Source organism: Lepus europaeus, chromosome 2, assembly GCF_033115175.1.
Source record: "Lepus europaeus isolate LE1 chromosome 2, mLepTim1.pri, whole genome shotgun sequence".
NCBI classification, from domain to species: domain Eukaryota; kingdom Metazoa; phylum Chordata; class Mammalia; order Lagomorpha; family Leporidae; genus Lepus; species Lepus europaeus.
The window spans coordinates 95,213,026-95,228,946 of NC_084828.1; the positions used below are offsets into that span (position 1 = coordinate 95,213,026).

Genomic DNA, 15,921 nt, shown 5'->3' on the forward strand with positions numbered 1-15,921 from the left:
TGCTCTTGCTTTGCCTGGTTTTATCCTAATGGAATTTCCTCCAGGAAGCCTTTCTTGACCCATAGGCTAAGTTAAGTCTCCTGACTTGGAGTTTCTGGCATATTCTGGACTCCCCATGTAACTACTTAGCACATTTTGCTGTATTTGGAAAATGCGAGAAAGAATATGATAAATCTATACAAATATTCCTTAAAGAATGTTTTACAGGGCTTTAAAAAAACACAAAGCTAAAATATATATACTACATCAGTTATTGGGAAGGGGTGATTATTCCTCTTTGTAATCCCAGTAATAATGCTGTGTGGGCACCTAATAAACTCCTGTTGAATAAATGAGAACACATATTGTGTTCAGAGAACTGCTTTTCTGCCCTGAACTTTTAAAAAATTATTTATTTATTTATTTATTTGAGAGGTAGAGTTACAGAGAGGGAGAGACAGAGAGAAAGGTCTTTCATCCACTGGTTCACTCCCCAAATGGACACAACGGCTGAAGCTGAACTGATCCTAAGCCAGGAGCTTCTTCTGGGTCTCCCACGCAGGTGCAGGGGCCCAAGCACTTGGGTCATCTTCAACTGATTTCCCAGGCCATAGCAGAGAGCTGGATTGGAAGTGGAGCATCCAGGACTAGAACCGGCACCCATAGGGATGCCGGCACCACAGACAGAGGATTAACCTACTGTGTCACAACACCAACCCCTCCTTGAATGTTTTATACAAGAATGTTTTGGGAAGATGGTGACCCCTTCGAGATAGTCAGATTTGCCACCTTTGGGTGAGACTTGCAGAGAAAGGGAAAGAGGCTCAGGGAGATAGTGATCCTGTGAAATAGGCCAGCCCTGGAGTTGTGTCATGGTCCCTTATTGCTGAGGGGCTTGCCCAGTGCACACAAGGCAGATAAATCCTGGGCTGCCACACATGGCTCCAAGGATGAAGAAAACCCAGTGATCTGCAAACTCTAAAAAGAACTGCTCCCAAGAAAAGTGAAAAATCATGCACTTCTAGGAGCTTCCCAGGGCACCTAATCATGTACTGCCCCATTTAGCTCCCATCTGGGACACATGACCTCCTGAGTAAATGTCTTTAGGTCATCATGGGTGCCTTAGAACTGGAACTGACCCATCATTGTGGCTAATATCTGATTTTCCCCAGCCCCATTTTCATGTTCCTTGGGGAAGCAAGCAATCTTGTGAAAGATCTTGGTGGTGATTAGAGTGGCCATCCAGTGAAGTTAACATCTCTGATTTATTGAGATTTTAATCCTAGCAATTCAGAAGGTAGGCATGATTATCCTTCATTTTGCCAAGCAGGACACTGAGACTAGGAGAAGCTAAATATCTTGGCAGAGATCATACAACTGTTATGTGATACAATCGGGATTTGCCCTGGGCCCTTCCAGCTACAAAGTGCCTGCTTTACCATGGCTCTCACCTGCCAAGAAGTGGCTGGGAAACTGAGACTCAGCCATGTCCCAAATAAAAGGGTTGAAGAAAAGGGAACACCCATATTCACCACTCACTGCAGTACGGCTCCTTCTCAGCTGTATCAAAGAATGCCTTAGTCATTGGAGGGTCTTTCTCACTTAAATAGTCTTTCCAGTTGTCAGCATAGTAGCCTATGGAACAAGTTGGAAAAGTATCACATTATCACATACTATATAAACCTAAAAGCAATAGAGGTAGTGGGAACAGCGCATTCGATGGCAGCTACCACCACCCTGGCAACCTCTTCCCATCTCTCCAGCCCTACGGTGAGAAGCTGCAGGGCTACCTGGCAGTGTCTCCCCAGTGTCCACCTACCTTGCTGGCTGACCCTACCCCTAAGAGCTGGGGGGGGGGGGGGGTGCGCTTTTTCTCCTTTACTGATTCTTAGTGGCAGTGTGGGGGAGTGTGGAGTGGTTCACTCCCACTGGTGAGGACTAAAAATAGTCCTAATGTTTTTCAGCAGTACAAGTACTTTCTAGATTAAAATAGATTCAGGTTTATATCTAAAATAGCATCACTCTTGCAAAGCAATGTACTTTCTTGGAGATCTATAGTTGGGCCCCTAAGGTACACAGATCCTGGGCTTGCCACGCAACTTTGTCACCTAGAAAGTATGTTCATTCATAACTGTGCTTGCAGAAAACCATGTTGAGCACTGTGTCTGAGGGGAGAATGGCCCCTAAAATGACTTAATTCGGGGGGGGGGGGAACCTCAAGAATCAGTATTACTTATTTATAAGAATGTAACTTATAATTCTTACCTACTTGAAAGGTATCCCAACAAAGAGACAGAGACAGAGAGATCTTCCATCTGCTAGTTCATTCCCCAAATGCCCACAACAGCCAGAGCTGGACCAGGGTAACACCAGAAGCCCGGAGCTCCATCTCACATTGGTGGTGGGTCTCCTAAGCACTTGAATCATCATCCACTGCTTCTCAGAGTGCATTAACAGGAAGCTGGGATCAAGAGCAGAACCAGGACTTGAACTGGTGCTCTGATATGTGGGTGTTGCAGGCAGTGGCTTAACCTACTGTGCCACAGTGCCCACTCCAGCATCCATTAAAAAAAAAAAATTCCCTAGATGATTCAGGAATCCTTGTCTAAAACATGCCATGCTGTGAACTTGGGCTTTCTCTTTTGCCAAAAAAAAAAAAAGAAAGAAAGAAAGAAAGAAAAGAAATTCCTGATGGACATCCAGTTTCAAAGTCCTAACCACTTAGGATGTTTCTAAGCAAATATCCCAGCATCCTCCATAGCATCTGTGACCTCACTGGACCTCACTGGACCTGCCTACACACACAGAAGCCAGGACGTGGCATGAGGGCATTCACAGACCAGCCCGTGAGGAGGAATCACTCTGTGAGGCTCATCGGGCACAATGGCCTCTGGTCTCACTGTGGGCCTTACCCCAGCAGAGGCTGTGTGACAGGGTGCTCCTGTTCTCACAGGGGCAGCCTGTATAAAGTGACTTTGTCTGGGCCGGGCTCAGAAACTACTGGAACCTTCTTTTTCATGCTAGGATAGTGTCCAGGGAGGTTATACTACCTTCTGGATACAGACTACTTTTCTAACTCTTTATTATTAGGAGACTGCAGTAGTCCAAAGAACAAATTGACTAGAAAAATCTAAATACATTTTTTTAAAGAGCTATTTTATGGGGCCAGCATCGTGACATAGAGGGTTAAGCTGCCCCCTGAGATGCCAGCATCCCATATGTGCCGGTTTGAGTCCAGCTACTCTACTTCCAATCCAGCTCCCTGTTAATGGCCTGGAAAGCAACAGAAGATGGTCCAAGTGCTTGGGCCCCTGAACCCACATGGGAGACCCAGATAAAGCTACGGGCTCCTGTCTTTGGCCTTGTTAATTCACTCTCCAACAGCTGTTGTGGCCAGAGCTGGGCCAGGCCGAAGCCAGGAGCCCATAGCTTTATCTGCATCTCCCATGTGGGAGAAAGGGCAAGTACTTGAGCCATCTTCCACTGCTTTCCCAGGACATTAGCAGGGAGCTAGATAGTAAGTGGAGCAGCCGGGACCCCAACCAGCATCCATACGGAATGCTGGGTTACAGGTGGTGGCTTAGGCTGTTATACTACAACACTGGCCCTTAGATGCATTTTATTTTATTTTTTTAATACAATGCGTGTATGTTGCAAGGGGAGGTGGGATTTGGTGCAGCCATTAAGTCATCACTTGGAATGCCCCATCCCATAATAGAGCGCCTGATTCAAGTCCCATTCCCTCCACTTACAATCCACCTTCCTATTAATATGCACTTTGGAGGGTCTGATAATAGCTCAGGTACTTGGGTCCCTACCACCCTCATGGAAAACCCAGATGGAGTCGTGGGCATTTGGAAAGTAAACCTGCCAATGGAAGGTTTCTGTCTGTCTTGTCTGTGTCTCTCTGCCTTTCAAATGCAATGAAAATAAATAAATAAAATATAGTTTGGAGACCCGTTTTTAGATAGTAAAGTGGTTCTGGGATTCATAACAAAAGTTAATTGTTTATGAATCAGATAGGGAAACTGCTTGTTGGACTTACCCAGCAGGGGGCAGGGCTTCCCTTGGGATAGGCCGCAGTTGATGCACTTGCCATTCCTGTAATCCCTGTAGGAGTTGCACGGGTATGCGGTGATGGTACAGTTCTTTGTCAGGGAGGAAAGGTACAGGTACACGGACATCTGGTGGTCACATTTAAAGTACTGCATCCCTTGGTTGTAGAAGGAATGGTAAAGAGTAGAGTAGTTGAAATATTTAATCCTAGCACATGACATGTTTTATACACACATAGACAGCTTATCACCCGTCTACCCTATGCCAGATACTGTGCTAACAGCTTCAGTGTGCTTGGTTCCATTTTCTCCTTATAAAAACCATGCATATGGAAATCCAAGACACTGTGGCAAAAAAGACCTAAATGAAAGATCTCTGTGAGTGAGATCCTGGTGGAAAGAAGGGGCCATCAAAGAAGGAGGTACCTTTCTCTGAAGGGAGGAGAGAACTTCCACTTTTTTTTTTTTTTGACAGGCAGAGTGGACAGTGAGAGAGAGAGAGACAGAGAGAAAGGTCTTCCTTTGCCGATGGTTCACCCTCCAATGGCCGCCACAGCTGGCGCGCTGCGGCCAGCGCACCATGCTGATCCGATGGCAGGAGCCAGGTGCTTCTCCTGGTCTCCTGTCTTGTCTAAATAATGTCAGAGTTAGTGAACTCAAGAGGCTTCCATAGCTTTGGCAGCTCATGACAAGAGCCTCGGGTGACCACTAACATCATAAATAAGAGTGTCAATTGTCAAATCAACAACAGGGAGTCATTGTGCACTTGCTCCCCATGAAGGACCTCTGTCCTTGATGTGTTGTACTATGAGAATTAATGGTAAAACTAGTCTTCAGGCTGGCGCCATGGCTCAGCAGGCTAATCCTCCGCCTTGCGGCGCCGGCACACCGGGTTCTAGTCCCGGTTGGGGCGCCGGATTCTGTCCTGGTTGCCCCTCTTCCAGGCCAGCTCTCTGCTATGGCCCGGGAGTGCAGTGGAGGATGGCCCAGGTCCTTGGGCCCTGCACCCGCATGGGAGACCAGGAGAAGCACCTGGCTCCTGGCTTCGGATCAGCACGATGTGCCGGCCGTAGCAGCCATTGGAGGGTTAACCAACGGCAAAAAGGAAGACCTTTCTCTCTGTCTCTCTCTCTCACTATCCACTCTGCCTGTCAAAAAAAAACAAAAAAAACTAGTCTTCAAACAATACTTTATACTTTATATGTCTGTGTGGATGCAAACTGTTAAAATCTTTACTTAGTATAGAGTTAATCTTCTGTATATAAAGATAATAAAAAATAAATCTTAATGAAGATTGGAATGAGAGAGGGAGTAGGAGGTGGGATGGTTTGGGGGTAGGAGGGCGGGTATGGGAGGAAGAACAGTTATAATCCAAAAGTTGTACTTACAAAATTTATTTTTATTAAATAAAAGCTTTTTATTAAAAAAAAAAAAAAAGCCATGCATAAGGATTCATGCTGGCAAGTGACAGGAGAAAAGATGAAATCAAATTAAGGTTGTGCCAAGAATTAAAGCAAGTATGCTTTAAAGACACTGCCTGATTAGATATGCTTCTGTAGTTTAAATTTTTTTTCCCTTACTTGGCAAATTAAGTATCCCGAAATTTTTTTTCACGTATTTTAAAACCAGAAATCTACAAATTGTGTAAGTCCCAGAATAACACTAATCAGAAAGAGTATTGTGGGTAATCACATCCTATGTAGCAGGTGCCTTATGTAATGTAGTGCCAACCCTCACAGTCATGCGAAGTAGGTGGCATGAGCCTCACTTTGTAGATGTAGAAAATGAGGTGAGAAAGCTGAGGCACAGAGCCTGACTTTGCACGCTAATAAGTGGCAAATCAGGGAATTTCAGCCCAGGTCTATGTGGCTTGCAAACCTGTGCTTATTTCTCTACTACAGAAGCTCTCAAAATTGTAGAACAGTAGCATTGGAGAACTTGGGAACTCATTAGAAATGCAAATTCTCGGGCTGGCCCTAAGGGAATGGGGGGAGGCGGAGAGGGTGGTGTCATAATCTGTTTTCACAAGCCTTTCTCATGATTCTGATGCGTGATGCATGCTAAACCTGAGAACTACTTTGTGCTACAGAATGGAAGATGGTGTGTGTGCGCCTGTGGGGAAATAGCACACAACCTTGAGTCTTAACTAAAGACTAAACTTGAGGGGCTGGCGCTGTGATGCAGTGGGTTAAAGCCACAGCCTGTAGCACAGGCATCCCATATGGGTGCTGGTTTGAGTCTCCGCTGCCCCACTTTGAATCCAGCTCCCAGCTAATGAGCTTGGGAAAGGATTAGAGGATGCCCAGGCCTTTGGGCCCCTGCACCACATGGGAGACCCAGAAGAAGCTCCTGGCTCCTGGCTTCGGATGGGCACAGCTCCAGCCTTTGCGGCCATTTGGGGAATGAACCAGCAGATGGAAGACTTTTCTCTCTTCGCTCCCTCTCTCTCTGTAACTCTACATCTCAAATAAATAAATAAAATCTTTTTTAAAAAATGGCTCCATCTAGAAAAATAACAGATTTTTAAAATGTGCCTTCTTCAAACCTCTAACAAAATATAAAGTGTCTGTATTTACCTTCAAAGATTGTTTTGGGGCAACCAGGTTGATCCACTCCTCCATTTGGGTAGAAGTCTATGTTTCCTAATGGTTCCTTATAGCCCAGAGCTAGAAGAGAGCATACTATACTTTTACAGAAGTTTGAACGTTCACATTTCATAGCTCATTTACCAGTAGGATATAGGTAGAGATTTATTATGATTGTTTTTGTTACTACCTAGTTAAATACTTTGCCCAACGTTACCCCAATAGTTATCTGGGAAACAATGGTTTCCAACTAGGGGACTGTGAAGATGGTGATGGAATTGACTTCCTCCAGTATTTATCTAAGATCTAAGACTTTCACTTGTAGGGCCGGCATAATGACCCCTGTCTTCATCTTCACAAATGGAAAACAGGAGAAATGGATATTTTTACTTAGGAGACAAAAATCTTTAAAGATTTGGGACTCAGGATGGTAAAAATATTAGAAACACTTCTAGAACAGGGGTTCTAAACAAACTGTCAATACCTATTTTCTTTAACCATGAACCCCCAAACCAACCAGTAAAATGTTTGATAAAGTATTACTCATAATTATGTGCGTATATGAAGTGCATCATGGTACTACCAGTAGTTACTACATGTTGAGATATATATAATATCATATATTGCCCTGCATGTGTACCTGGGCCTTGTACTAGGTGTTTTACATACATGTCTCCTAAACTCAGATGAAGTAACATAACAGATAAAGATACGAGGCTCAGGGGACTTCAGGAAATAACACAAGCTTGAGAGAAGGAGCAGCACCTGGCCAGGGGAGTTGGAGTTCACCTTTGACTCCAAGCCCCACCCTCTCCTTCAAAATTCACTTCCCAAAAATAAGAAGTAAATGGCTCTATTTGATCAAGCGCTAATATGACACTGAGGTACTGCCCTTGAGAAACTTAATACTTTGCAAACTCCATAGTAAAAATGCAGCTGTTTCACAGAGATCTTTGTTCGAAGGCAAAAATGGCTGGATACCACGTCAGAGTATCCCCGGGGGTCTTGGGAGTCTTGGGGGTTGTATCACAAACAGGAGCACTCTGCTGTGTCTCCTCAGACTTCCCCATGTTCTTACTCCAGCTTCTCTCCCAGACATCTGGATACAGATGCCCATGCTTGAACATCACCCTGACCCCCATGACATGTACTCAGTCATACTTGGGTATGGAATCAGCACCATGAAATGGCCAGGAAGATCCAGAGAGCTGGTGGGTTAGAGTCACTCTACATGAGACACAAAGCCGGAACTTAGCTGTCAGCTTAAGGAAATAATGAGAAAGAACCAACAAAACCAGGAAATCGTGCATCCAAACCCAGATGCATGCGTGGAAATATCTGTCCATGTGGTATGCCAATCAGCCTGTCCTTGATGGTCATTTTTAAAATTGAGACCACGAGAAACCCATCCCCATTCCAGCATGGGGTCCCGAGTGCCTGCATTAAACCAGTTTTTCTTAGTATTTCTGTGGCTTTGGAATCCTGCCCTAGGTAAAGAAGAAATCTAGAGGAGCTGGACCTGCCCCAGCATGCAGCTGCCCCCAGGGAGAGACTCTGTGGGTCTGGGGTGGGGGTGGGGTGGGGTCCCACATCCACAAGGACAGGAATGTTACCATCAGTGTCGGAATGGATGACATCAACGAACTGCGCATCACTGGGATCTAATCTGTCCTGGGGAGGCTTCCCGTTGAATAAAGGGCCCGCAGGGTCGAGACCTGGAAGGAAAACAGAGTCGCTTGGCAGCTCCACGCCATGACTCACCTGCAGCCGGGCCTTTGATTCTTCCTGATTCGATGGTTCATGGGCTGCAGAGCAACCTGGGGTGGGTGAGCACTCACGTTGCCATCTGCTTTCCACACTTGTGTAGCTTTTTTCCCACAGTGGAGAGGGTTAACCTGGCAGTGCCTCTGAGAATGGCATCTGGACTCCATCAGCAGGCCTACCTCATGCCAAGCTCACCAGCAGGGAATGCACGCACACACACACCAGGTTGTGGGTGTGAAATGAGGGAAGAAGCACCAAGGGTGCATAAAAGAGAAGAAAGTCAATACTGTGGACTCATTTTTATCCTATTTTACATCATCCAGAAGCCTCACTCAGCCCTTCTCTTTCCTTTCTTCTTTCTTTCTTTTTTTTAAGATTTATTTATTTATTTGAAAGACAGAGTTACAGAGAGGCAGAGGCAGAGAGACAGAGAGAGGTCTTCTATCTGCTGGTTCACTCCCCAAATGGCCACAACAGCCAGGGCTGGGGCAATCTGAAGCTAGGAGTCAGGAGCTTCTTCCAGGTCTCCCATGCAGGTGCAGGGTCCAAGGACTTGGGCCATCTTCTACTGCCTTCCCAGGCCATAGCAGAGAGCTGGATCGGAAGTGGAGCAGCCAGGACTCAAATACACGCCTATATGGGATGCGGCACGGCAGAAGGAGGCTTTACCTGCTACACCATGATGCCAGCTCAATCTTTTTTTTTTTTTTTTGACAGGCAGAGTGGACAGTGAGAGAGAGACAGAGAGAAAGGTCTTCCTTTTGCCGTTGGGTCACCCTCCAATGGCCGCCGCGGTAGGCGCGCTGCGGCCGGCACACCGCGCTGATCCGATGGCAGGAGCCAGGTGCTTCTCCTGGTCTCCCATGGGGCACAGGGCCCAAGCACTTGGGCCATCCTCCACTGCACTCCCTGGCCACAGCAGAGAGCTGGCCTGGAAGAGGGGCAACCGGGACAGGATCGGTGCCCCGACCGGGACTAGAACCTGGTGTGCCGGCGCCGCAAGGCGGAGGATTAGCCTAGTGAGCAGCGGCGCCGGCCCTTTTTTTTTAAGACTTATTTATTTATTTGAAAGTCAGAGCACAGAGAGAAAGAGATCTTTCATCTGCTGGTTCACTCCCCAGATGGCCGCAACCATTAGCGCTAGGCCAGACTGAAGCCAGGAGCCTCTTCCGGGTCTCCCATGCGGGTACAGGGGCCCAAGCACTTGGGCCATCCTCCACCGCCCCTCCAGGGTATAGCAGGGAGCTGGATCAGAAGTGGAGCAGCCAGGATAGAAACCAGCACCCACATGGGATGCCAGCATCATGGGCAGTGGCTTTACTCACTATGCCACAAGGTCGGGCTCCCAGTTTTCCCTTCTTATTATGAATGAAACTCCTTTATAGCTCCCACTTTGATTCGGATGCAATAACTTGTTTGCTCTGCATTGCAAACCTGTGTGGCCAGCAGGGTAGGTATTCCTATTCCCATCATGCAGTCGGCTGACCTGAGGTTCCGTCTTGACCAAATTACAGCTTTAGGATACAACCACCTCTATTTGCGCAGCTCTTGGGTTTACTGCACAGAGTCGAGCAAGCTCACTGGGGAAGGGCAAAACTCCCTGGTCAAAGCAGGTGTCACCGAGGGAAATAAAGTAGGTGCCAATCCCAGCAGAAAGGTTGCACAGCACAGATGCCCGAACTGATTTCTTGCCTTTGGTCACCGTTAGCTGGCATTCCTGTCACTCCGAGCAGCTGGAAAACCAGGACAGCAGTTTGTATGATGCTGAGACCACAAAATAAAAACTTAATACTGAAAAAAGAAAAAAAAAGGCAGAGGCTCATAAAAGGGCCCTGCTCACAAGAGCCCTACCTGGATGGCAGCAGTTTGGAGTAGCAGATGAAACTTAGGAACAGTTTTGAGAGCGAAGAGCGAAGAGGGTGTTGTTAATAATTGGAACAGGATTAAAGGCACAATCTGGGACTGTCACAGGCAAACTTGGACTTGTGATTGTCTCAGTGATAAGCTCTAGCAAGTGATCAGCTTACCATGTCAGCCAGAAATTACAAGTGGACCGCCCAAAAAGCTGCCTACTCTGTGTGAGCAGCTGGACAGAAGGGGCCAAACCTAGCACTAGGCAGCTGTGTGACCTCGGGCAGGCTACCTAACTTCTCTGAACCTCGGTGTCCTTATCCTGTAAAAGGGGAGTAGAGTCCAGAACGTGCTGGGATTATTATAGAATAGAAACAGAATGAACTAATGGAGCTCTTAGTGCTTTAAAATCGCCACACAAGGGTCTGATGAGTGATCCTCAGCTTTCGTTGCAGCACGAAGTGGTTTGAGAATTTGATGAAAGCACTGAACTCCCCAGGAGAGACATGGAACATTTTGCACACAACTTCAGAGGCCACTTACTCCCATACCCAAGGTCACCACAAATTCTCTAAGGCAGTGCTGCCCTATAGAAATATGGGCCAGCGCCGTGGCTCACTTGGTTAATTGTCCACCTGCAGTGCCGGCATGCCATGTGGGCGCCAGGTTCTGGTCCCAGTTGCTCCTCTTCCAGTCCAGCTCTCTGCTGTGGCCCAGGAAGGCAGTGGATGATGGCCCAGGTGCTTGGGCCCCTGCACCCGCATGGGAGACCAGGAGGAGGCACCTGGCTCCTGGCTTCGGATCAGCGTAGCTCTGGCCGTGGCGGCCATTTTGGGGTGAGCCAACGGAGGGAAGATCTTTCTGTCTCTCTCTCATTGTCTAGTTCTGTCTGTCAAATAAATAAAAAATTAAAAAAAAAAAAAAAAGAAAGAAAGAAATACAGCAACCTAAGAAAAATGTAAAAAGCAACAGGGAAATTGATTTTAAGAATACACTTGGGGTCGGCACCAGTGCGCAGTAGGTTAATCCTCCGCCTGCAGTGCCGGCATCCCATATGGTCGCTGGTTCTAGACCTGGCTGCCCCTCTTCCAATCCAGCTCTCTGCTACGGCCTGGGAAAGCAGAGGAAGATGGCCCAAGTGCTTGGCCTCTGCACCGGCTCCTGGCTTCATATTGGCCCAGTTCCAACCATTGTGGCAATTTGGGAAAAAGCAAAAACAGCAGATGGAAGATCTTTCTTCTGTCTCTCCCTCTTCCTTAACGCTACCTCTCAAATAAATAAATAAATCTTTAAAAAAAACCAACCCTTTATTTAATCTAATATATCCAAAATATTAACAACACATAATCAATATGAAAAAACTGACATTTTTTGTCATCTTCAAAATCATGTATATTTTGCAGGTATAGCACATCTCAGTTTGCACTGGGCATGTCAAGTGCTTGGAGGCCACGTGTGGCTAGTGACTACTGTATTAGACAGCACAACTCTAAGGTCGTTTACCACAGCATGGTGTTTAGACCACCTGCATCTTCAGGTTAAAAATAGAAATTCCTGAGGCCAACATGGCAGTGCAGTGGGTTAAGGTGCCACCTGTGATGCCAGCCTCCCAAATGAGGCCGGTTCAAGTCCCAGCTGCTCCACTTCCCATCCAGCTCCCTGCTAATGCATCTGGGAAAACAGCAGAAGAAACCCAAGTACTTGGGTCCCTGATACCCATGTGAGAGACCTAGATGGAGTTCCAGGCTCCTGGCTTCAGCCTGGCCCAATCTTGGCCATTGTGGCCATTTGGGGAGTGAACCAGCAAACAGAAGATCGATCTCTCTCTCTCTCTCTCCATATCTTTACCTCTCTCTCTCTAACTCTGCCTTTCAAATAAATAAAATAAAATATAAATATGTATATATAATACAGGCTCCTGACCCCATCCCTACTGGTTCTGATTTGGCCAATGTTGTTAACCAGCACCCTAAACTGAGTTTTATACACAGTTCAGTTTGAGAATCCAATTTAATACCGTCACAAGTGGTGTAGGCAGTTGGAGTACTTTTTAATTCATTCATTCTCTACCATCTTCTGCAGCAGAAATCAATAATAAGTAAAACCAGGAGATGTGCCCAGAGAGGAAGAACAAAAGGACAGATTGAAGAAAGGAAAATGGAGGAGCTGAAGCAGCCATCCAGGCCTGGCAATAAGCAGGAGACACAAAGATCTAGTTCTCAGCAGGTGCAAGTGATTGGGGTAACGGGCCACAGTCCCACTCCACAGCCCAGTGAGCCCACCCAGGCAAGGGTAGGAAGGGGAAATAGTTTACTCCCAAAGCTGCTCTTGGAACGCCTGAGATGGACCTTGGGACTCAGAGATGACAAGGAATCAGGAGAACATGAGCAAGTCAGTGGAGACAGAAAATTGGACTGTGGACCCCTGGTGGAGTCCAAGCCACAGGGCATGGCCACGTGGGCCCAGCCCAAGTGAAAGAATGTTGGCTTGGGGGATTTCTGTGGTCAGAGACCAGACTCTCCAATGCAGGTCACATTCACGGTAGTTGTGGGAATAAGTTCACTGGGGGCTAAGGGAGGAAGCCAGGAGGTGGCACCGGGGGCCGGAGCCCGCTAGTGCAGCCCTAGAGGGCAGAGTCTGCTCTTCTCTTGCCAGGTTGGAGCCTGTGGTCAGCCCCGGGGCGGGGATTTATACATAGAAACCAGCCAGTGCTGCAAGTTAGGGCTTTCCCTCTTCCTTCCTTTTCATTCATTTACTTTTTTCAGAGCTGATTGACTTCCAGACACACCTCTAGAAAGGGTCCCACCCAACAGATACTCCCAACAGATCGGGGACACAGGCACATTCTAGCCATCTGTCCTTCCTACACAGGCGGGGAAATTAAATTCTTGCAAAGTAAACACAGATTTCTTTCCTTTTTTTTATTTTTTTAAATTTTATTTATTTGAAAGTCAGAGTTACACACAGAGAGAGGAGAAAGAGAAAGAGAGAGAGAGAGAGAATCTTCCATCCACTGGTTCACTCCCCAATTGGCTGCAACGGCCAGAGCTGCGCTGATCCAAAGCCAGGAGCCAGGAGCCTCCTCTGGGTCTCCTACAAGAGTGCAGGGGCCCAAGGACTTGGAACATCTTCCACTGCTTTCCCAGGCCACAGCAGAGAGCTGGATTGGGAGTAGAGCAGCCGGGACCCGAACTGACGCATATATGGGATGCTGGTACTGCAGGCAGCAGCTTTACCTGCTACGCCACAGTGCAGGCCCCCAGATTCCCTAGACTTAAAATAGCTTAGAGGCCAGTGCTGTGGCTTAGTGAATTAGGCATCCCATATGAGTGCCAGTTCGAGTCCCAACTGCTCCATTCCAATCCAGCTTCCTGCTAGTGGGCCTGGGAGCGGAGCGGAGGATGGTCCAAGTTCTTGGGCCCCTATACACATGTGGGAGACCCGGAGGAAGCTCCTGGCTCTTGGCTTTGGTCTGGCCCAGCCCTGGCCGTTGCCATCATTTGGGGAATGAGCCAATGGATGGACAAGTTCTTTCTCTGCCTCTCTATAACTCTACCTTTCAAATAAATAAATAAATCTTTTCAAAAAAATAGCTCTCTGGTTGTGAAGATGGGTTCAGAGAAAGGTGATTGGGAGAGGCCTCATCTCTGAGAGCCATGCTCAGCCCTTCGTGTATAGTGTGGAAAGTTACTGAGCACTGGCAGAGGATCCCAGCAAAGGAGCCTTTGTTTGTGGTTTCACCTGCTGCGTGTCTGAGCATTTTCATTCAGCATGGGCCTGAAAGCTGATCCTTAGAGGGTAAGGCCAGAGGTCAAAAGTCCCATCTCCTGTTCCCAGCAGGAGAGGCAGCTGGACCTCGGCACTGAAGTGGGTTAAGTCCTCAGGTCAGACTGTCCTGGATGAAATGAAAGGAAGAAGCCTGTGCTTGGGGCACACAGATCAAATCCTCATAGGACACAGCTGTTTCTCCAGCCTAGAGAAATAGTCACCACCACCAATCTGGTTTACGGTATCTACAATTGACAAAGTGCTTTACATATATTTTATTAAATAATAACCTAAGCTCAGAATTAGCATGGTCTTTCTTTTCCACAAAAGGACCCAGGCTTAGGGACGTTATTTAACTGGAAAACCTGGCTTTGAATCTAAGGACTTGGATTGCCTGCCTGACGTCTCCCCAGGGAGCACCCTGCCCTGGCCCGAACCCTGCTCCCATGCAAGGAGCCTTACCTGTAATTCTCCCCAGCTGCCCATTGTACATCTCTCCAACAAATCCTGATATGTGAGCTCCTAGACTTACTCCAATCATGTAGATGTCATCCAGAGAGGCTCCTCTTGCCTGGAATTTCAAAAAGTCCATTGTTATCTAGTGCATGTTCCTAGGAACGGATAATATTTGGAGAAGTTTCCTAGCTGTTGTCTGTGGAGATGTATTTCTAAGCACCTTATATCTGTTATCTCACTCAAATGTCACAATGGCCCTAACATGTAAATACTATTCTTTTGATTATACAGATGAAGAAATTGAGTCCCGGAGTTGAAGTTATTTGTCCCAGGTCAGGGCACAGACTAGAATTCCAACCCATCTGTACCATATATGTGCCTTTACCCTCATGCTGTCTCCACTCATGATCCTGCTAGAAATCAAGCCAAGACACCTTTAAAACCTTCCAGATTGGGGCCGGTGCCTTGGCTTAACAGGCTAATCCTCCGCCTTGCGGCGCCGGCACACCAGGTTCTAGTCCCGGTTGGGGCGCCGGATTCTATCTCAGTTGCCCCTCTTCCAGGCCAGCTCTCTGCTGTGGCCCGGGAAGGCAGTGGAGGATGGCCCAAGTGCTTGGGCCCTGCACCCGCATGGGAGACCAGGAGAAGCACCTGGCTCCTGGCTTCGGATCAGCGTGATGCAGCGGCCATTGGAGGGTGAACCAACAGCAAAAAGGAGGACCTTTCTCTCTGTCTCTCTCTCTCACTATCCACTCTGCCTGTCAAAAAAAAATCTTCCAGATTGGAGACAGTGACAAACATACATTTGATGAACTTCCTTAGCTTCTTCATACTGGCTCAGTAAAAGAAATCAAAGAAAGTGGGGTGAGGATGGACCACGCTGTCCATGGGCTGCAGGGACAGCTAGTCATGGACCATTTTAATATTCACATCCCCAGGGGAGCTGCTTAATTTGGGAGATGGTATAAAATTCACATCATCTCCAGCCACAGTGGCCACCAGACCTGACACACTCTGTGGCAGTATTCTGATTTTATGTCATTTTCTTTTATTGCTAAAAGGGACAAATCATGAGACAGATCACTAATTAAAATTTAAGGTTTTACATTTGGTGATTTTTCTGAAAACATAAATCATTTCATCAGACCATGTGTCTCAGTTTTAGTTTTGGATAATGTAGTCACTAAACTTTTGACACTCCTAGCAAAAGGAACAGTTCTAGAAGTTGAGGATGCTCTAGATGTTTAAGCCAGGAAGCCCTCAGACAGTACCTCTTGTCCCAAAAAGACACCTTTATGGGAGTTAGACAGCAAGATTCCCTTTCCTTAAGACACTTCGTTGACCAGCGCCATGGCTCACTTGGCTAATCCTCTGCCTGCAGCGCTGACACCCCAGGTTCTAGTCCCAGTTGGGGCACCAGGTACTAGTCCCGGTTGCTCTTCTTCCAGTCCAGCTCTCTGCTG

At 47.1% G+C, this 15,921-nt stretch overlaps 1 protein-coding gene across 3 annotated transcripts in view; it reads right to left on the minus strand.

Moving 5' to 3' along the window:
- Nucleotides 1-15,921, minus strand: part of LIPH (lipase H) — a 47,842-nt gene that overhangs the window by 15,848 nt on the left and 16,073 nt on the right. For 2 of the 3 annotated variants that reach the window (XM_062210912.1, XM_062210894.1), the window contains exons 3-7: nucleotides 14,465-14,573; nucleotides 8,233-8,334; nucleotides 6,611-6,715; nucleotides 4,025-4,192; nucleotides 1,519-1,614 (exon numbers count right to left, since the gene is read on the minus strand). In XM_062210912.1, coding sequence (XP_062066896.1) covers nucleotides 1,519-1,614; nucleotides 4,025-4,192; nucleotides 6,611-6,715; nucleotides 8,233-8,334; nucleotides 14,465-14,573 — 580 coding nt within the window. The remainder of the gene's footprint in view (nucleotides 1-1,518; nucleotides 1,615-4,024; nucleotides 4,193-6,610; nucleotides 6,716-8,232; nucleotides 8,335-14,464; nucleotides 14,574-15,921) is intronic. The other variant, XM_062210904.1, reaches the window with a different exon arrangement.